Here is a 22,709-nt window from a genome sequence, read left to right as displayed (position 1 = left end):
CTCAGACTACCAAATAATTTCACTAAACATTATGAAAAATTAATTATGTTTTTTTAATTTAAAAAACCTACAGGGAAAAAAACACCTGAATCACTTGAAACATTTAAAAAAAGCATAGAGAGAATAACTTATTATTATTCTCTTTGTTATTTATTTATTTTTTGTGGGTTTCATGCTGTCTGCTAAGACATAGGACACACACACAGGCTTTCCTCCTCACCAACGACAATAAACACCGTGTCTACACCGGACACGAGCGGCAAAATACAGTAGAACCATTATAATCAGTGATGCTGTGTACACTGGATGCGGCGCGACATTAAACTGATGCCTTGTTCTATTTATGACGTACTGACCCAAAGTTCAAATGATTTGCAGCGGCCGCTTTGTCACGTCCAGTGTAGAGCTGTTGCAGCGCGTCATGACAACTGTAGCGTCCTGTATAGACACGGTGAGTGAAGCCGAGAGCAAGATATGCCTCGTCATATTTTCAGCATTTCGCTTTTGAATGACCAGCACTTGCCTGGGTCTGTGCCACTTCATCTATGGCTTTTCTCTTCACTTTCACAAACCGATCCATATCCCATTCTAAGTTACATCCTTTGGCTGTTTACCGTTTTATTTCTTTTCTTTTTCTGCTGATGGCCCGCGCTCGACTTGAAGCAGCGCTGCTTAGACCGATCGGTGTGTGTCATCAAAGTACTGCGAGAGCTATAAGAGAGCGCGGTTGTCTCCTTATGCTTTCTCTCGCTTGCCGTACTTTGATATCATTTTACACCGATCTTATCTTCAAGTGGAACACAGCTCTTCACTCTCGCCTGTCACGTGACCGTGTAATCGCAGCCTCTGCGATTGAAAAATCTAAATTTTTCATATCGCGATATCACAAATGCAATTAATCGTTCAGCCCTATTGTGGATCATGTAAAGTCTGAGTTGTGAAATGTATATATAGTTGAAAGCATAAGTATACATCAGCCTAGAGTGTATTTGTGAATGGATGTGACTGTTGTGTCTGTTGTTAGTGACAGAGGCATCAGCCGTCTGAATGGATCTCTATAGAGAGCTGTGATTGTGAGTTAAGTCTGATAACATGCTGTGTGATCCAGACTCACATCACATCAATACAGCACTCTTTCACTTCCACTTTCTTTCTTTGCATCTTCTTCATCTTTCTTCTCTTTCTCTTCCTCTTCCTCATATTCCACTTTTCCTTCTTGTTCTCTTCTTCTGTTTCATTTCCTCAATTCCTCTTTTTCTTTCCTTTTTCTTTATTTCTGTCTCCTCTTCATCTTTTTTCATCTTTTCTCTTTATTTTCCTCTTTCCTTTCTGCTTCTTTCTCCTCTTTTTGCCATTCTTTTAATTTTTTCTCTTTCATTCTTTCTTACTATATTTCTTCTTTCACTCCATTTTTTCCACTTTCTTTTCCACTTTTTCATTATTTTTTCCTGTTTTCCCTTTTCTCTTCATCTTGCTCTCGATTCCTCTTCTTCTTTCTCCTCTCTGCCTCTCTCTTCTTCCTTTCATCTTTCTTTTCTTTTCCTCCTCTTCTTTCTCCTTCCTCTTTTTCTTCTTATTTTTTTCTTTCTCTTCTCTGTCTCTCACTTCTTTCTTTTTCTTTCTTTTCATTTTCCTCTTCCTCTTCATCCTTCTTATTCTTTTTCTCGTTCTAATTGTATTCCATTTCTCTTCCTCCTCCTCTTCCTCTACCTCTTTGTCTTTTATTTTCCTCTTTTGTTTTGTAACTCAGTTTTTCCATCACTGTTGATATGTGCCCCTGCCCTCCTTTCTTTTTCTTCTTTCTTTTTTCTCTCACCTCTTTCCTCTGTCATTCTCATCCTCTTGTTTTGCATCTCTCTCTCTCTCTCTCTCTCTCTCTCTCTCTGTCATTGCTGTTGTTCAGTATCTCCAGGGTTTCAGACGCTCAATCAGTTTCTCAGTCAGTCACCTTTGTAGATTTAACTGGCTGATCTCACACACACACACACACATCATATTTGCACACATGTCCTGTACACTTTGAGCAGAGCCCATGATCACAAAGGAATGCATTAATTGAAGTAAATGTGAGCTCTCCACAGGTCAGTGTTGAAACTCAAACACAGTCTGTGACTCAGGATCTTCTCCGCAGGCGCTGTACTGTACGTGTGACAAGCCGAGCCACAGAGTCTGAATACTAAACGGCTCTTTCTGTCTGAATAGAGCTCATCCCTCTCAAGGTTATGTGCCTTTGTTCAGTGTGTGTGTGTGTGTGTGTGTGTGTGAGGGGAGGTGAAGCAGAGGCTGGTGGGCTTTTGTTCTTCAGCGTTTAGAGGCTTTAACAATGACGACGACTCATTCCTGAGGCCAGATTTATTTCACTCGCAGACTCACAGAAGCCAGAGATATACCCTCACATCTGATCGGAAGATATTCACCTCACAATACACCAGGAGAACACACTAGGGCTGGAAAATATAGATATATAATATAAATAATATGTAATAATAAATAATATATAATAAAAATAAATAATCTAAAAAGATATATAAAATATAATAAAAATACATCTTGATATTTTTAGTCTTTTGGGTGTATTTAAAATATCAATATGTATGATTTTGCACTGAAATGGCATAAATAATTGTATCCATCTATCCATCCATCTATGTATTTTAGAATTTTATTTTTAAGTTGTCAGATAGATGTAATATTTAATGTAAAAATCTAGCTTAAAAAGGCTTTTTTTGCTCTGTTTTACAATAAATTAACACGTAAAAATTTATGTGATATTTACTGATGTGGTTTTGCTCTAAAATGGCTTAAATTATTTTATTTATTTATTTATTTTAGCCATCTATGATCATGTATTTGTCTGTTTATTATTTATGTATTTATTTTTTATTGTAATGTTAAGCAAACATCATTGTAGTCAGGCAGACTCAAAATAATGTAAGAAGTCAAATGCAGTTAAAATACAGTAAATATGGTAAAAATGTAGCTTAAAAAAAATCCCCGAAAAATTGCACTGTTTTTCACTAAATGAACACGTGGAAGGTAATATTTACTGAGATATATGATTTTGCTCAAAATTGAATGATTTTTATTTATTTATTTATCCATGATTATTTTATAATTATCTGTCCATTTATTAGTTGTTTATGTATTTATTTTTTTGTTGACATTTTAATCAAACAGCCATTGTAATCAGGAAGACCCAAAATATTTAATGTAAGAAGTAAAATACAGTAAAAATCTCACTTTAAAATATCAAGGCCTTTTTTGCATTGTTTTTTACAAAATGAACGTGTGGAAGAGTGATATTTAATCACTTTTACATTTATATGCACCAATATTAGATGTGTTTTGGTGGAGGTTTCACTATAAGTAAAATTGCAACCTCTCCCTTGTGCATTACATTTATTAAACATCAGTCCTGGTCTAATCAGTCTTTATAAATATAATCAGACTATTATAATTAGAAGTCTCTGTCTGTATTGGCTAGGAAGGTCTAGAGAGGTTGTAATCAGCTCAGCTCAGATCAGTTCACCGGTATAATTAGTTAGGCCTGGTTTCATGGGTTAGAGCGCAGCTGAAATTGCCGGTCTGCAGCGTGCAGTTTGCTTTGGACCCAAAGAGCAAATGTAGGTTTGGTTAGTTTACTTTAGTGTCACTCAAACTGCCTTTCTCTCTACTTTTCTGTCTCTTCACTTCAGTCTGTCTTCCCTTTAGTTTCTCGAAGGCTGTCTGTGATCGACCTGTCATGATTCAGCCTGTCTCAGGCGCTTTTCCAAAATCTAGTGTGCTGCCTACATAGGCAGCATTTTTAGGCAATCCAAAGGAAGTCAGTGTAGTTATGTTTTCCAGCCTAATGACAGGGCAGTCCTGACATCTGTCTAGCATGATATGAAGAGTACATTCTTCTGTCTGAAATATGCACTCTCAGTGTTGTGGTCTGATGCTAGCGAGAATGACTCACAAAAGATCTCTGTCCTCGACTCTTCAAATGTCAGGCTTGACTTCAGCATTGTTTTGTCTAAATGGAAGAGGCTCGAAAGTCATTTGTCTGTGTTTTTGAGAGCTGCTTGATTCCAGCTCTCACTCAAAACACTGACATTTTCAGAACTATTATTTTTGACAAGTGTAGTTTGATCAATACAGCACTGCAATCATGCTAAAATATGACTCTTCACCTGCCTCTCATAACACCTGTTTTGCTCTTATCCGACTGAAAGTGGCAAAAGTAGTTTAAAGGTGTTTTTTTTATGGAAGCCTGTTTCTGCCACAGAATAAAAAAAATAATTGCGACATTTTATCTCAAAATTCTGAGTATTTTTCTTAGAATTGACAGAGTTGTGAGAAATAAACGAAGAATTCTGACTTTTTTCTTAGAGTTCCAAGTTTACATCTTGCATTTATGGCTTTTTTCCCCTCTAAATTCTGAGTTTACATCTCACAATTCTGACTTTTTCTCTGAATTATGAGTTTACATCTCGCAATTTTGACCTTTTTCTTTAAATTCTGAGTTTACATCCTGACTTCTTTTCATTTGTGAGTTAAAAAGTCAGTTACTTTTTTATTATTATTTTTATTCTATGGCAGAAAGAGACGTCTATAGTTTTTACTTCAAGCTGTAAAGGAAGATGTTGGTCTTCGTTGTCTCTCTGTCTCAAGGAAGGAAAGGGTGGTCGTAGAATTTATAGTTTGTTTTGCAAATGATTCATGACACAAGTCTCTCTGTGCCAAGCCACCAATCATGAATGATTCACAGCTGTTTGGGTAAGATGGTGTGAATTATATATAGCACAGGAGGTTTGGGCCAATAACATGAACACAGTCATAATTTCACTCTTAGCTGGTTTCATTGCAGCCTCTGTTGGTCGGGTGATTCAGTGACATTGCACGTTCAGTGTTCACTGAATGCATATTGCACAAAAACTATCAAGCTGCATGAGTCTGACTGGAAACAGTTGTGTGAAGGAATCACTGGATTTTCCAGCTTAGTTTTCCAGGTCACTAAAAGATCTACAGAGTGTCATTTAAGGCTGCAAGTAAATTTGATATGGCAGAACTGTAGCTTATATCCTTCTTTTGTTTTTGAATTGTTAAATAATCATATCGAATAATGGGGATTACAAAGTCTCTTACAAATTGCAATAAAAATAATTTCTTGCAATTTTTGTATTGTTTTCGATAAAGCCAATTAGGAACACAAACTCCTGTTCCATTATTTTTGTTTTTCCTCCACATCTGTATTTTTATTGTATCTGCCATTTCAGATAAACTGAAATAGTTGATGCAATCCTGCAACATCCTACAGATAGCACTCTATAATTTTATTTCTGTAATTAAAAAAAAAATAAAAAATTCCCTCATTACTTCTTTCCTCCTCATTCCTATATTTTAAATGCTTTTAATTTAATTGTATTTGTTGTATAGTAAGTAATGGCAGCTTTTATTTTTAACATCACTATTTTAACACATCGACTGCAGATTAAGATATGTTTATATAAAATTGGAATAAAAAATGCAAAATAATTTTTATATTTATATAAATATTTATCAAATATTTATATTTTTCATTTTGTACATGCGTTTTAGGATTGTTTTTTTTATGCAAAATACAGTCAGGTACCATTATGTTTGAAATGTGCAATATAAATAATTCTTTGCAACATTGACACAATATTGAACTTAATTGAATCAACATTGAGCTGAATAACGGAACCATTATCTTCTATAGAGATGCATTACAGTTGAAACATTAACACTGTCATTTTCCTGTTTATTACTGTGAAGCTGCTTTGAATTGCTCTGTATTCTATAAAGCACTATAGAAATATCTAAGCGTGACCTTGCCTAAACTCACTGCTAAAAGGCACTATGTTGAGATATTTTGCATGTCGGTCAGATGATCTCTTCCTGTCCAAGTGGGTGTTTTTGGCCGGAATAAACTGCAGCTTACACTTTTCTTTAGCTGTGACCTCATCGGTTATCGCTCTTGTCAGAGGTTGCTCTGATCAGACGCTCGTGACCCCAGTGGGTGTTGAAAGAGAGCGGAGGTGTGACTAGGGCACGCTGACTTCCTGTTTTCTGGCGTTCCTCACTATTTCGTTGTCTTTTCAAACACTAGACATATTTGTTTTGCTCTTCATCAGTGGGAGAGAGTGAGTGGGAGAAGAGAGGAAGTGAGAGAAAGACACTATGTTCACAATAATGTACTGTCATACTGTGTGTTTCTACAGTAAATAGAATGTCTACTTGCACTGAATGCATTGAATGTCCAGATAAATTAAATGCACAGTATGCAATAAAGCGATAATGCAGTATACTTAACTTGACCTTCCATCTCATTCCATCAACTGGAAATGACCGCTGTGATTTAAACGTCTCTATATTGATGCGTCGTTTAATCTCGCTGCTGATTACGACATTTTCAAAATTGGATTCAAATGTAATCTAATTAATTAATAAAAGTAATAAAATGTAAAATAAATTAATCAAAGTAAAAAAAAAACTGCTATTTTACTAGATAACTGCATGCTGGTCAGGGTTATTTTGGTATCATTGAGATACTATTATAGTTTTTATAAATATTTTTCTGTTTTTTAAATTTTAGTAAAAGTTTTAGTAATTTTATTTAGTGTTTTTGTCATTACTGTTATTATTTTTTAAATATATCTGTGTAGTTTTTATTAATATTTATTTAATTTTTAGTTGTGGTTATTTTAGTAATTTAAACTAAATTAATTGAATTGCAGTTTACTATTACTATTTACATTTTACTATTACAATAATTTTATTGTGTTTTTGTCATTATTATTATTATTTTATTATTATTTTTTTAAAATGTGTCTTATGTAGTTTTTATTAATTTTTATTTAGTTTTTAGTTGTAGTTATTTTAGTATGTCAAGTTAAAATAAATTATTGAATTGTGTTTCATTTCATGTAGAGTTTATTTTTTCCACCAAGTAACAAAGTTTTAGTTAACTATTATAGCCCAGATGCTGATGTGACCGAAATTGTAGCATACTACTGTTTGAAATGTTAGTTATTGCATAATCCATTTTTAAATAGTGTATAAAAGTATTTCTAATTGTATTTAAAAAAAACAAAGCAAAAAAAAACAATAGTAGGCAGTATTCAGTATACACTGCACAGTGTTCACTAGGTTAGTATTGCATTCAAATAGTAAATAGCAAATAGATGAGTTTTCCCAGAAGCCTCTAGTTATTTCACCTAAAGTGGCACAAAACAATCCCAGCTCATCAGGTTTAACAGCAGTTCTTTAAACATTAAAAGCAAGAAAATAATAATAAAAAAAACCAGTAAGATGGAGAAAAGAAAGACTGGAGAAGCAGTGTTTAATCAGTGCGTGTAATGAAAATACATCTGAGACCCATTGTTCTGTATTATTATTGAGCTCTGCTAATTAGTTTTTATTCTCTTAATGACGTTCAGGGTTTACATTGAAAACCATTTGTGGATTTTGCCACATTTTTAATCTAAACTCAATCTCAGTGGCTCTATTTGTTTTTATTAAGATGACTGAATCGATCTTTTGTTAGGAGAGTGTCTGTTAACTCATGTTAAGGCTAAACGTGCCTGTCAGTTTCACAGGGGCTGTTAACTTGATTATTTCAGATGTTTATCGACCTGTTAACAGTGTTTTCTGCTCTGTGAAGAAGCTGGGCAATATTTAGAGGATGTGCAATATATTTGCAATTATTTTACTGTCAATATGTGCTAATAGGACATTTAAAACAAGTCTTGTTGTTTGTGCGTGGTCAGGAGAGCCGTACCTGTTCCGTGCCCAGCGCAGGTGTCCCGGCGGTGGGATGCAGGATCCCGCGGGTGTCCGTCCGTTCCGGCCCGCAGACGACGGCCTCAGACTCGGCCTGGCTAAAGGGGTGTCCATGTCCCTCCCGTCATCCCCTCTCCTGCCCCGACAGACGTACATGATGGCAGCTCACCCGACCAAGAAGTCTCCAGGTTGGGATATTTATCATTTTATCCATTTAAAAGCATCGACATGTCCGGACATCAGCAGTTTTTTTGGCTGAGCGATGGGTTGCACTGGTTTGGCAACAGCTGCTGTTCTGTAATTCAGTTTGGTTTTGCTAGCAGTGCAGAAATTACAAACTTGAACGGTGAAGTTTCGGAGTGAATCTCACAAGAACATGTCCAGGGCACCCTGAAATGAAAAGAAAGAAATAAAGAGGATATATTTGTATTTTATTACTGTTTTTAGTCACACTTCAGATGAGGCCCTTATGAATAATGCATTATAAAGGTATTCATAATAAATGTTGTAATGCATTACATATTTTATAAATAATTACAACCAAAGTTAAAATGCATTATATGTGCAGATTCCTTGTTACACCTGGAATTGGTTTCTTGTCATGAGTTTTAGTGCATTATATTTTTCTGTGTAATAATGAATAGAGAAGCATTATAATGTATTTTAACTGTGGTTACAATTATTAATGAATTCATTATAAGGTGAATTACAAGGCATGTTGCCAAATGTTTTTTTTTGTTTTTTTGCGTTATGAAATTATTTCCTCCCAAATTCAAGTTTTTCTTTTTAGCTTTTATGTAATGAACAATATTCTCCATGTTATTAAATTCTTGTTACTGCAATACAGTAATTTTGTATAATAATTATTATTATTATTTTTAATCCGCATAAATTAAAGACAGTATATAAATAGAAGTATTCAAACCTTTTTATTATATTAGATTAGATTTATGTATTATAGATTTATTTTTTTGGTATCACAGTAATGAGAATGTTTTTTTTTTTTTATATCTATGATAATGAAAATTGGTGGGGAAATGTGCTTAATGTGATAAAAAAATCACAATTTGAGTTCATATTGAGATTCTAAGGTTGGAGACTTTTGTTTTCCTCTTTGTTTCTGCATTTCAAATTGTTCATCCAGCTGTATTAATGTGCGTTCTTGTGCATTTATTTAGTTTTGACTGTTTATATTTTTGTATGTAAGGTTGAAGTTCATTTGCATGTTGATTGAGTTAGTGTGTGTACATACAAACACAAGTGTGAGTGTGTGTGTGTGTGTGTATGTAAACACAGTCTGAGGTGTTTTCACACCATCTCTGTGTTAAGGACAAGGCCATGAGCAGCTGAGATCTTCAAAGGGTTTGCTGCTTGTCTCTGGCTTTGTCTTTGGAGGATTTAGCACAGAGGATTGAAATTCTTTCCGTGGTCACTTTGGCCTCTCGCTCACATCTGCTCCTCATGTGTGTGGATTCAGCAGCTCTCTTTGAAAAGGGGATCGATGCTTTGAAGGCACCGGAAGCAGGTGACGCGCTCAAATGAATTTGCCCTTTGCACATTTCATTAGTCTGACAATTAAAGAAAGATAAATGTCCAAATGAGATCCCCCTGGAGTACCGGATCCTCAGGGAGGGATTTATTACAGACATCGGAAACACACGAGACTGAGGTTTGTTTGGACCTCCACAGATCTCAAAAATGTTGTTTGGGACAGTTGCATGTAGTTTTAAATGAGCTAAAGCAAAAATCATATTTAATCATTTTACTTTGTACTACAGATCAAAAGTTTGGGGCCGGTAAATTTTTTTTTGCAAAACATTAATATTTTTATTCAGCAGGGATGCATTAAAATGATTTAAAGTGGCAGTAAAGACATTCAAAATGTGACCAAAGTGATTTCTATATCAAATAAATGCTGTTCTTTTGAACTTTCTATTCATCAAAGAATCAAGTTTCCACAAAAATATTGGGCAGCATAACTGTTTTCAACATGGATGATAATCAGAAATGTTTCTCGAGCAGCAAATCAGCATATTAGAATGATTTCTGAAGATCATGAGACTGAAGACTGGAGTAATGATGCTAGAAATTCAGCTTTGATCACAACAATAAATTACATTTTACAACATATTCACATTGAAAACAGCTATTTTAAATTGTAATATTGTCACTTGTGTTTTTATAAAAAGGCTATTCTGAATGTTTTTGAGTGATTACATTTTTGAAAATAGGGAAAAATTAATAGATGATAGAAAATTAATAAATAATAGATGAAAAATGCTTCAAAGAATAATTGATTTTTAATTAAAATAGCTAATTGATTCTTTTCACAGAAATTAACTGAACATTTTTGTCATTCTAACCCATAATATTTCCATGAAGAGCCTTAGATGCTGACATGGCAATAATAACAACTTCTACTACTAACCAATAATATTCCTTCAAATCGCATGTTAGTCATGCATGACTTCTACTGTATGTCCTATTATAACGTCAGTGTTTATATCATGTAAACTGTTTATCTGTTCAAGCACAGGACTTTCTGGGAAAATCCTCACAGGGAGGAATTTAAAAATAACCAAAATTAGGTTCAGATGGACTTGATACTCCGACACCCCTGTTTAGATTGTGGAAGTAATAACATGATGGATAATGTGCGAGTTATTGTCTTAAACCCTGGATGATAATGAGCGAATGGACTTTATTCGGCTGTGCCGAAGGGAATCTTTGGGAATGGTTATTAGGAGCATCAAAGGCTGGCTGATGAGTTTCATGTGGACAGTGTGTGGTCATTGCAGACCACAGGAAATAAGACATGAGCTCATCTCAAGAAGCACAGGTACTTGTATGAAGTTAAAGGTGGGGTAAGCGATTTTTCAAAAACGCTTTAGAAAACTGATTCGGGCCGACTAGCAAAACAAACTTGTAGCCAATCAGCAGTAAGGGGTGTGTCTACTCATGATGTGGAGGAGAGAGCTTTCAGTGCACAGGACGGACATTAGCGAGCCGAGCGACAGAAAGATAAAGAGGAAAAAACAAAAGAGGAAAACGTCTGCGGAACAAAAGAAGGCTTAAGGCAAGAAGTAGGACCCGTGTAAATATCGGATCAGCTTTCCAGAGCTGGAGAGAACTCAAGGAGCGGAAGGCCTGCGATCAGACGCCGAGGTTGCTTTGTTTCTTCTCGATAGGTGAGTAACACCGTGTCTGCGCCGCAACAGCTAAAGTCTGTCTAGTACACTGGCCACCGTTGGTCAAAGCGACCATTGAAAATCATTTGAAATTTGTGTCAATACATCATAAATAGAACGCAGCAGCAGTTTTCTGTCTGGGATTTTTCGTGTCATGCCGCGCCGCATCTAGTGTAGACCATAGATATGTATATACAGTATATCTATGGTTTAGACAGCATCACTGATTATGAGTTCTATAGTATTTTGTTGGGCCGCGCCACTCGCATCCGGTGTAGACACGGTGTAACATTGGTTTTGTTTCACAGAACTAATCGTTGCCTGGGTTGTGTACGTACTGTATGTGTGGGGCGGAGCTATCAAAATAGGGGCGACACCCTTTTGGGGTAGGGTCGTGTTTGTTTTGGTGATTTCAAATGTCAACATTGGCTACCAGAAATTGCTTACCCCACCTTTAATGTTTCTAGGCAAACTATTCATTTTAAAGAGGGGTCTGTGTGTTTGTGTGTGTGTGTGTTTATGGGAGAGGATGTTCAGATCTTCACGAGGAGGTATTGAACAGCAGGACGGGGGGCAGGAGTCTCACCTCATTCTTTTTATGACTATTTTTCTCATGTTAGAATAATAATAATGTGAAATAACAGATATGGAAATGATGTAGTGACATAAATGAAATCTGTCTTATTTGAACTGCTTCCAGCTCTGCTCGCTCTGGACATTCATTAACCAACTTCTTCAGGTGCATTGTGGGATGCTTTTAAATACTAATGAAGGAAGAATATGTGTGATGAGCACATTTAAGCAGAAGCCTTCATATTAAAAGGTTTTTAAAATCAAGAAAACTGATTCGGGCCGACTAGCAAAACAAACTTGTAGCCAATCAGCAGTAAGGGGTGTGTCTACTCATGATGTGGAGGAGAGAGCTTTCAGTGCACAGGACGGACATTAGCGAGCCGAGCGACAGAAAGATAAAGAGGAAAAAACAAAAGAGGAAAACGTCTGCGGAACAAAAGAAGGCTTAAGGCAAGAAGTAGGACCCGTGTAAATATCGGATCAGCTTTCCAGAGCTGGAGAGAACTCAAGGAGCGGAAGGCCTGCGATCAGACGCCGAGGTTGCTTTGTTTCTTCTCGATAGGTGAGTAACACCGTGTCTGCACCGCAACAGCTAAAGTCTGTCTAGTACACTGGCCACCGTTGGTCAAAGCGACCGTTGAAAATCATTTGAAATTTGTGTCAATACGTCATAAATAGAACGCAGCAGCAGTTTTCTGTCTGGGATTTTTCGTGTCATGCCGCGCCGCATCTAGTGTAGACCATAGATATGTATATACAGTATATCTATGGTTTAGACAGCATCACTGATTATGAGTTCTATAGTATTTTGTTGGGCCGCGCCACTCGCATCCGGTGTAGACACGGTGTAACATTGGTTTTGTTTCACAGAACTAATCGTTGCCTGGGTTGTGTACGTACTGTATGTGTGGGGCGGAGCTATCAAAATAGGGGCGACACCCTTTTGGGGTAGGGTCGTGTTTGTTTTGGTGATTTCAAATGTCAACATTGGCTACCAGAAATTGCTTACCCCACCTTTAATGTTTCTAGGCAAACTATTCATTTTAAAGAGGGGTCTGTGTGTTTGTGTGTGTGTGTGTTTATGGGAGAGGATGTTCAGATCTTCACGAGGAGGTATTGAACAGCAGGACGGGGGGCAGGAGTCTCACCTCATTCTTTTTATGACTATTTTTCTCATGTTAGAATAATAATAATGTGAAATAACAGATATGGAAATGATGTAGTGACATAAATGAAATCTGTCTTATTTGAACTGCTTCCAGCTCTGCTCGCTCTGGACATTCATTAACCAACTTCTTCAGGTGCATTGTGGGATGCTTTTAAATACTAATGAAGGAAGAATATGTGTGATGAGCACATTTAAGCAGAAGCCTTCATATTAAAAGGTTTTTAAAATCAAGGGAAACAAAAATGCATTCAGGTGTATTCAAACTTGATATTAATTGTTAACTCAAACAATAAATAAATACAAATAAAAGGCTATTCATTATTAATTATTTAGTTTTTTGACAACCCTAATATGTCAAATGACTAATTATAATAATAATAATGTATAATAATAATAATTATAATAATGTGTGTATACGTTTTATGTAAATGTTCTTATATATCTTTTAAAAATATTTATATTTTATATATTATTTTACGTTTTAGTTCTGTCAGTACATTGTTTATACACACACACACACATGAATGATAATACTGAATATATATTAATGTAATCATGGCTTATCTTACATTTTGTGGCGTTTAAAAAAAGATAAACCATTGTTAATTTTTATTAATCTTTTGTTTTGTTGATAATGTGTGTGTGTGTGTGTGTGTGTGTGTGTATACAGTATATGACAGACCTAATAAACTTATTTGATTTGATTGCAGATATATTTAATTGCTAAAAGTACTGTGGTTGCTCTTATTATTAAGAACTAGTCAATTTGAATGTTTTGTAAATGAGACATTGTATGTTCACCAGACTACCACTTTTGATGCATGCAGAATTATTATCTGCCTCAAAACATTGCTTAAAACAAGCTGTATGACCCTGTCATATCTGCATAGATGGATCTCAGTCAGAATAGTGTAGTTAGTTGAAAGCATATTTTCTGGTACTGTGAAAAACCACAGCTCAATCCAGCATTCAACCTCTGTTATCTTGTACGCACTGGGAGGTACAGTGATATGAGTTCAGCCAAACTCAGAGCATAAACGCTTCCAAATAGACACTGATTTCAGCGTCGCACTCAGAGCTTCATTACCTCGGTCCTGCAGCTCATTTCCTCACAGCTGAAGTAATAACATTGAACTGTGGCGGCCTCCTTTTAAGCTAAACCGCTGTTTCCCCAAACCGGCGGGTTATTGATCCTATTAAAGCCATATCACATGAGGCTGGCACATATTATGTGCTGCTTTCATCAGGAGAGAGCCACACATGTCCCACCTCGTCCTCTTTGCCTCCTCACTGACCTCTGCTGGAGAGTTTGTGTCATTACCTCTCAAGGTCGAAGGTCAGGAATACTTTTCCTCCTGGTCTAGTTCATGTTGAATTTGTTTGAGTAACAGCAAGGCTTTCCAGTGATGTAGTGTGTTGGAGGAGGATGGTGTTAGCAGATGTTCAGAAGGTCTTCAGAGAGATGGGAGATGATGAAGTGTCTCTCAAGATGTCGGGTTGCTTGAAGATTTGTTTAGTGCCTCAAGATACACTTTTCAGCTTTTAAGCGTTACAGTTTATATTAATAAAGCGTGTTTGACTGTTTTAAAGCAAATATGATTCAAAAGTTTTAAGACGTGTGTTTGTTTCTGTTTGTGTTTTTTAAGAATGTGTGTCACAGAAATGTTGTAATCACTGCTCTATACTGTAATCAAGAGCAATAATCTTAGTCTCAGTTCCGAAGCACCAAGTTCCTTCCGGCACTCTGACTTTCACACATAAACCATCTGTCTAGCTGTTAGTCCATTTAACATGTCTTACATGCGTTCAGCTATCATGTGTACTTTGAGACAGATCCAGAAATGCATTACCATCTGGCCATCACAATTACTAAAACAGACGTACATTATAGAGATGTACAAGGAAGCACATTCCTATCATTATATTCCTGCACGTATTATTTGTCTATTTTCAATATTTGTTTTTTTATTGGCTAAAATTTAAATTTATTAAAGATGACAATAATATTACTTTACTTTTTAGTATAATATCACAATTAATTGAACACTTGTGAATTTTAAATAATTTCGGTTCTTCGAGTGGAGATACATTTTTGTTGTGTCTCCAGGTGCTACAATAAAAATATTTAGATGTTTCTTAATTTTTTACTTTCTCATCAAAATGTCAAACAAAACATCTTTGTAAAAGCCTTTTAACTAACTAACTGACTAAATAACTAATTAAAAAAAACAATTAAAGGGGTCATATGATGCTACTAAAAAGAACATTGTTTGATGTATTTGGTGTAATGAAATGTGTTTATGTGGTTTAAGGTTCAAAAAACACATTATTTTCCACATACTGTACATTATTGTTTCTCTTCTATGCCCCCCCTTTCTGAAATGCGTCAATTTTTACAAAGCTCATCGGTCTGAAAAGCGAGGTGTGACAAAAGCACACCTCAAAACGAGACAAAAACATGAAAACCCATTATAAACGAGGCATTCGTTGCATCCAGTGGGGACATAATTATGGATTATAATGACTTGTACGGTCTTTTTACGCGTTGCGTTGCATCATGCCGCGTAAACATAAAACCATGTCTGCATTTGTGATCGGACAAACAAACAACAAGCCTGCTACACTGCTCAAAAATCGCTTTAAATATATAAAATATAAAAACTCTTTAAATATAAAAAACGTACTTGCAGTCTGTGAGTCAGAACAGCCGGCATTGTAGTCTACTCTCCCAGGATCAGTAAACAGTAGGGCTGTGTATCACCAGCAAAGTCACGATACGATACGAATCACGATACAGAGGCCACATCACGATACATGACTGCACTGAATTTCACCTCAGCAGAATTGAGAAAAACAGCTGTTTATTAAACACTGCTTACTATAGTGCCATTGCTAACTATTGGCAGAGCAGGCATCTGACCTCTGCATTATGAAGGGCCTCCATAACTGTACCACAGTACAATATAGGTAATGGCATATGTTTCATGTTTACATTGGGCACTCCCCACCAGGTACAGTATTCTGATTGTTTGCATCTTGTTTTTAAGCCCATAAATTATAATGTACTCGTTCTAATAAATTTATATTGTAATGTACTCATTCTAATATGTTAAATACCTATTGCTGGTAGGTTATCATTGCACAAATTAACACACTCTTTACAATAAAAAAAAAAAATGAGAAGAGTTCTAAACTAACGCGCTGTCTTCACTGTATCTAACCCACACACGCTCAAGGCTGATTTATACTCGACGCATCCGCAAGTTCGCTTTGAGTGCGCGCGACATTGTTTCGCGTGGCGGTGTGCACAACATTTTTTGTAACTTTCAGCGCAGCTCCGCTTCCGAAGATGCACGAGTTCAAAGCGACTCTTGCCGAACATGCACGTTTGTGCTAGCATTTGTGTGACACAGAAGCAGTTTGGAGCAGTCACACACACAGATCACACTGCGGCCGAACTCAGACATTCAGGAACAAACTTTTTAGCGCTGCCCCGCAGTTTTATTAACTAAATAGCTTAATCGCTCAAGAGCTACATTATCTTTCTCAACAAGGAGCTGGTAACATCGTTGTTTCTAAAGGAATTAAAACCACAGCTTTACTGTTAATAGAGAAACGCGGCAAAACAGTGGTAATTCATACACAGCCTCTCTCTCTCTCTCTCTCTCTCTGTGTCGTAAATGAACAGTTGATGAATCACACTTTTCTGAGAGTAGAATATTGAAGTGGAGATCGCTAAACTGCAAGCTAACCAGTGTTTTCAGAAAGCAAGCACGTTTATCCACAGTGGAGAGAGAGCGCATGGTCGCCAGGTTGACAAAGATAAGTAGCACACTTAGCAGATATTTCCGTATTGCGCAGTAGACATGTGGGGGCGTGTTAGAACGAGCCGTTTTAGGGGGGCGTGACTGACTCTTAACTTTTATAAAGAGTATCTCTTTGGATTTGAGACTTTAGTCTTTGCAACTTTACAGATCTTCTTAATGCACCAAGAGCTTGTAACACTCCAAAGAGAAAGGAAAAATTTAAATTGCATCATATGACCCCTTTAAAATGTCTTGGAAGTGTTGAACACTGAAATCAGTTTTATTTCATCAAAAAAATATTGGTTGGGTGTCTTATAACCAGTGTTGGGGAGTAACTAGTTACATGTAACGGAATTATGTAATTTAATTACAAAATAAAAGTAATTGTAATCAGTTATAATTACTGAGAAAAAATGTGTAATTAAATTAGTTACTTATTAAAATGTTAAGGATTACAAAAGGGGTTACATCTGCTTTTTTCCCACACACACTCCCACATACAGATTTAATTGATTTCTTTCATAAATTGCTGTGACTGCTCTAAAATATGAAACACCAATGTTTCAGGAGTTTAGAACATGCTTATTCGATAACTCTTTTATTTCCTATGGGTTTATGTATAGCTATGCTTCATTTTTCTTTCCAAGGCATTGTTAGATTCAAGTGTTTACTGTCATAGCTATGTAAAGATTTGATTCCAAAAACAATATCATAGCTAATAAAATATTTATTGTTATGATTTTAAATGTATTAAACCTCAGAATGATCTCAAAGTAAGTCTGATTTTGTGGTGGCTGTGCTTCAAAGGGGACATTGATCTTCCACAAGTTGGTATGATTCTTTAGGGTCTTCATGTACGGTCTGCCACATACTTTGGTTAAAATTCCTCAGTGGTCGTGTAAAACAACACCCTTTTTACTTTGCTCTGTTCACAGCCACTCATTTTGGGACATGTCCCTTTAAATGCTAATGAGCTCTGCCCACCCGCCCCTTTCTTCCGTGGAAGAGCAAATGCGATTTGCAAATAATCATGAAAAATATAAAGTGTCAGACTTACTTCTTCTGGAGGTGCAGCTGGATCACGAACACTGGGTACTGATCTATCTATCCTTGAATTTTTACTTTTTAACAAAACCTGCCTTGTAAGCTGATTAAAAATCTGCAAATGATTATGTCCTCATGATTCGATCGTGTCTTTTATACCCTTTTATAGAAATACCATCTTAAATTGCAGCACAAGTGAAAATGTATGAACGTTTCAGAGTTCAGAAGGTTCTGCAGAACCAGACTGATCCGGCTGATTACATGTTGGATTTGAGCTCGCTTTGGCATCGGTGGCGTTGGTGTGACATCGACTGGCCAATGCAATGAAACGGCCTCAGAGCAGATCTGGATGACAGCTTCCTCTGTTCAGTATTTCACTTCACAAAAGTGAACTTCCATCTGTGTACGTCACTTCAGTCTGAATACGTGGTCCACAGACGGCTGATATTTCAGAGTAAAGAGCAGTATTGTCATGCCGCTCTCTCTTTCTTCCATGACTTTTGTTGTCCATACAGAAGATCTTGTGTCTGGGGAGAACAGCTCAAATGTGAGCGTGTCATGAGGTCTTTGACTTTGCTCCATGCCTTTTAAAGTCTGTGGATCTACCCACATGTGTAGAGCACAAAAGTCAAGTTGCAGAAGAAAAAAAATCTCTTTCATTTTTTTTTTAAATGTTATATATAGTTTTTAATATATTTAAATAAATATATTCAGTTTAATAAGCTCATTTCAGTGCATTATGGAATGTAAAAATCTCTTCCATTTTCTCCAATAGAGGAAATGATTTTTAAAAATATTTATATATACAAAATTAATACTATATATATATCTCAAGTGTTTGAACAGTAACATTTTTTAAATGTTTTTTTAAAGAAGTCTCTTCTGCTATATATATATATATATAATATTTTCTCTGCGATCATTGCAGTGCATTGTGGGATTGCCTTCTTGATTTGATGTGGCCAGCAGAAGGCATCTTAGAAAAGTAGTAACATTATGACTGATCAGTGATTTGTTTTTTTCCTCTCTCATTCGTTCTCTCATTCATATTCTTTGGCTTTTTATTTGCATGCATCTCAGCTGTGCTGTTAGACCTCAGACTGAGTTGATACCTGTTTGTGTTCTCCACCGGAGAGATGAGATTCATGCATTTTAATCACAGATCCACTTGTGTGTGTGTGCGCGCGCGCGCTCGGGCAGAACTCCACTGTGCGCGATACAGAGAGCGTCACCATGTAACGTAGAGACCGAAATGACATGCCGTCGTGTAAATAAGATAAATAACATAAGACTATTTAGTTTGCTTAATAAAAGATTTTTCAGTTTTTCAGTTCTATATATATATATATATATATATATATATATATATATATATATATATATATATATGTGTGTGTATATTTGATCTTGACTAGGGATGACACTATATCCAAATTTCATTAGTTAATAGCAGTGGCATTTTCAATTCAACAGCAAAACCAATACATTGATTTCTCACCTCTACTGTCACCAAATGTAAAAAGGGTTTTACTTGCATATCATATATCATATTACAGTACCAATAGACTTCTGTGTCTTGTGTCCTTTCAACATTTGTTTGCATTTCACTGCAGGTGTCCATAGATGGCAGTGTACATCACTATGCGAGCTGAAGAGTGAGTGTGTGTGTGTGTCTAGATCTGAACATACTCGCACATGAATCTCTCTCTGTGTGTGTGTGTGTGTGTGTGTGTGTCAATAGAGATGCTTTAAAGGAAGCACAACTTCCCCTAACATTTCCCCTAATATTATGTTAGTTATCGCATCTCTCTCTCTCTCTGTGTGTGTGTGTGTGTGTGTGTGTGTCAATAGAGATGCTTTAAAGGAAGCACAACTTCCCCTAACATTTCCCCTAATATTATGTTAGTTATGTAGTTTACTATATTGATAGTAAAAATCAGTTTTTACTTTAGTGTGTAAAAGTAACATAATTTTCTACACTAATACAGCCCCAAAATATATTTGGACATTTCAGTCACATTTGCATTTTATGCATGTATTTAATTAATTTTATTTATTCTATTTAATTAATCTGTTTATTTGTTTTAATTAATTAATTATTAAAAACATTTTTTAGTGGATGTATGTAAAAGTGTTTGTCCATAATTTACTATCATTGATATAATATTATAGCTTTTGTTTACATTTTGAATTAGATTTTATATAATTTTTGTTTTAATTTTAGTTTTAGCAATTTTGTTGTTTTTATTTATTTTTAATTTTTTTTAAATGTCTATGTAGTTTTTATAAAATTTTAGTTTATTTAATTTAAATTTAAACTAAGAAAAAAATGAAAAATGTTTCCCTGGAATTAAAATGGGTTTACGTTTTTTTTAATTTAATTTTATTTGAAGTAATTATTGTTTTTAGGGTTTTATATTTAATTTTTAGATTTTATTTAATAATAATAACCCTGCTGAGAAGCAGAAGACCTCAGCAGACTTCTCCATTTGCTCTCCATTTAATCTCATTACCATCTAGGAGAAACTGTTTTTGGAATGTTTTTATTGATTGGATGTTGAAAAGTGAGTGTTGTATATTAGGGATGCTCCGATCCGATATTCATATGATGATTTATGATGATCTATGATTTAGCAAAAAGGACTTTATCTTCTTGCCGGAGTTTAATGTTGTTTTGTCACTTGCTACCGGGTGTCTGTGAGAACAAAACACGGGCATATAATGTTTGTGCTGCTGTTTGCACCCCCCGCAGTGCGTTCCCGTCCGCTACGCCAGTATGATTCCATCCAAAGTTACAAATTAAACTTATGCGCAAAATTGGAATAACGCATAAACCATTTGTAAGTAAAGCACCGTTTCCATCTAGTGAGTTGTCTTCCATCTAGAGAACAAAATCGTCACTTCCTGATTAATTTGCGCTAAATATCACGAAGAAAATTTTAATTTGCTGCAGTAGGAGAAGGCCTAGGCCTGTATGATTATTTTTTGTATAAAATAAATTACGAGCTTTAAAGCACGCAGACGAAAGGTGGTCATGTTATCTATAATAATTATCTTAATTATAACGAAGCACTTTGACGAGACTTTGCTCAAGCATTTTAGAATGACAAAACTAGCATTTCAGATGCTGTGAATCTGTATTTTTAGAATGTAGGCTATACGCATCTTGGCATTTCCAACCCAGCGGTTTTTTATGCACTGAACTTTAGGCACTGTCCCCCCTTGGCGACTGGGCTGCATGAGTGCATTCAGTAAAACCTTGTGTGCTGTTCATATATATATATATATATATATGTGTGTATATTTGATCTTGACTAGGGATGACACTATATCCAAATTTCATTAGTTAATAGCAGTGGCATTTTCAATTCAACAGCAAAACCAATACATTGATTTCTCACCTCTACTGTCACCAAATGTAAAAAGGGTTTTACTTGCATATCATATATCATATTACAGTACCAATAGACTTCTGTGTCTTGTGTCCTTTCAACATTTGTTTGCATTTCACTGCAGGTGTCCATAGATGGCAGTGTACATCACTATGCGAGCTGAAGAGTGAGTGTGTGTGTGTGTCTAGATCTGAACATACTCGCACATGAATCTCTCTCTCTGTGTGTGTGTGTGTGTGTGTGTGTGTGTGTGTCAGTAGAGATGCTTTAAAGGAAGCACAACTTCCCCTAACATTTCCCCTAATATTATGTTAGTTATGTAGTTTACTATATTGATAGTAAAAATCAGTTTTTACTTTAGTGTGTAAAAGTAACATAATTTTCTACACTAATACAGCCCCAAAATATATTTGGACATTTCAGTCACATTTGCATTTTATGCATGTATTTAATTAATTTTATTTATTCTATTTAATTAATCTGTTTATTTGTTTTAATTAATTAATTATTAAAAACATTTTTTAGTGGATGTATGTAAAAGTGTTTGTCCATAATTTACTATCATTGATATAATATTATAGCTTTTGTTTACATTTTGAATTAGATTTTATATAATTTTTGTTTTAATTTTAGTTTTAGCAATTTTGTTGTTTTTATTTATTTTAAATTTTTTTTAAATGTCTATGTAGTTTTTATAAAATTTTAGTTTATTTAATTTAAATTTAAACTAAGAAAAAAATGAAAAATGTTTCCCTGGAATTAAAATGGGTTTACGTTTTTTTAATTTAATTTTATTTCAAGTAATTATTGTTTTTAGGGTTTTATATTTAATTTTTAGATTTTATTTAATAATAATAACCCTGCTGAGAAGCAGAAGACCTCAGCAGACTTCTCCATTTGCTCTCCATTTAATCTCATTACCATCTAGGAGAAACTGTTTTTGGAATGTTTTTATTGATTGGATGTTGAAAAGTGAGTGTTGTATATTAGGGATGCTCCGATCCGATATTCATATGATGATTTATGATGATCTATGATTTAGCAAAAAGGACTTTATCTTCTTGCCGGAGTTTAATGTTGTTTTGTCACTTGCTACCGGGTGTCTGTGAGAACAAAACACGGGCATAGAAAAGACTATAAATAGTTTTTAGCGTGCACAGTAACTGAAATTTAAAACTGTTAAAAGAAAGGCTCAATAACTGTTGCACAGATATAATACACTACGCATCAATTTCTCTTCCCTTTGTGCTTTGCAGTTTTTAACGCGAAGTGCTTACAATGTGCGCATCCGGTGTGCAGAATGATGGACTTGAAGCAACACGGCGTCAGGTTTTCATATTTATTGTTTTTTATTTTTATTTTCTTTATAATGAAGTAGTCTGTATCTAGTAGATTGTGAAAGAATGATTATCAGTTCCACACACAGAGATATATAAATTCTACATTTATTTAAATGGGGGGGGGGGGAAACTTCACTGGTATCGGCCAATACCGAACCCTAGGTATCGGAATCGGTATCGGAGGCGAAAAAGGCAGATCGGAGCATCCCTATTGCATATCAGAATTGAAGATTTGTGTTGTCATCTGAAAAGAAAGATGAAGCAAGCAATTGCATTTAGATAAGAGATTATGAAGACAGTTGTTCTCACTGCATCATAATGTTCACAATAAGAACAGTAGTGTGTGCATGCAGAAAGTAAATACCGTCAGTTATGATTTGATGTTGACTTTAACACCTTCACTTGAATCACTT

The 22,709-nt window shown here is 35.3% G+C and overlaps 1 protein-coding gene across 4 annotated transcripts in view; it reads left to right on the top strand.

Annotated features, from left to right (window-relative positions):
* The window catches only part of LOC107571150 (protein TANC1-like), a 137,888-nt gene that overhangs the window by 79,098 nt on the left and 36,081 nt on the right, over positions 1 to 22,709 (top strand). For all 4 annotated transcript variants that reach the window (XM_016257441.1, XM_016257439.1, XM_016257438.1 and 1 more), the window contains one exon: positions 7,773 to 7,973. In XM_016257441.1, coding sequence (XP_016112927.1) covers positions 7,820 to 7,973 — 154 coding nt within the window. In that variant the 5' untranslated portion in view covers positions 7,773 to 7,819. The remainder of the gene's footprint in view (positions 1 to 7,772; positions 7,974 to 22,709) is intronic.

This window comes from Sinocyclocheilus grahami, unplaced genomic scaffold, assembly GCF_001515645.1.
Source record: "Sinocyclocheilus grahami isolate Dianchi unplaced genomic scaffold, SAMN03320097.WGS_v1.1 scaffold1554.1, whole genome shotgun sequence".
In the NCBI taxonomy this organism is placed as follows: Eukaryota; Metazoa; Chordata; class Actinopteri; order Cypriniformes; family Cyprinidae; genus Sinocyclocheilus; species Sinocyclocheilus grahami.
This window is presented reverse-complemented; position numbering and strand designations above follow the sequence as displayed.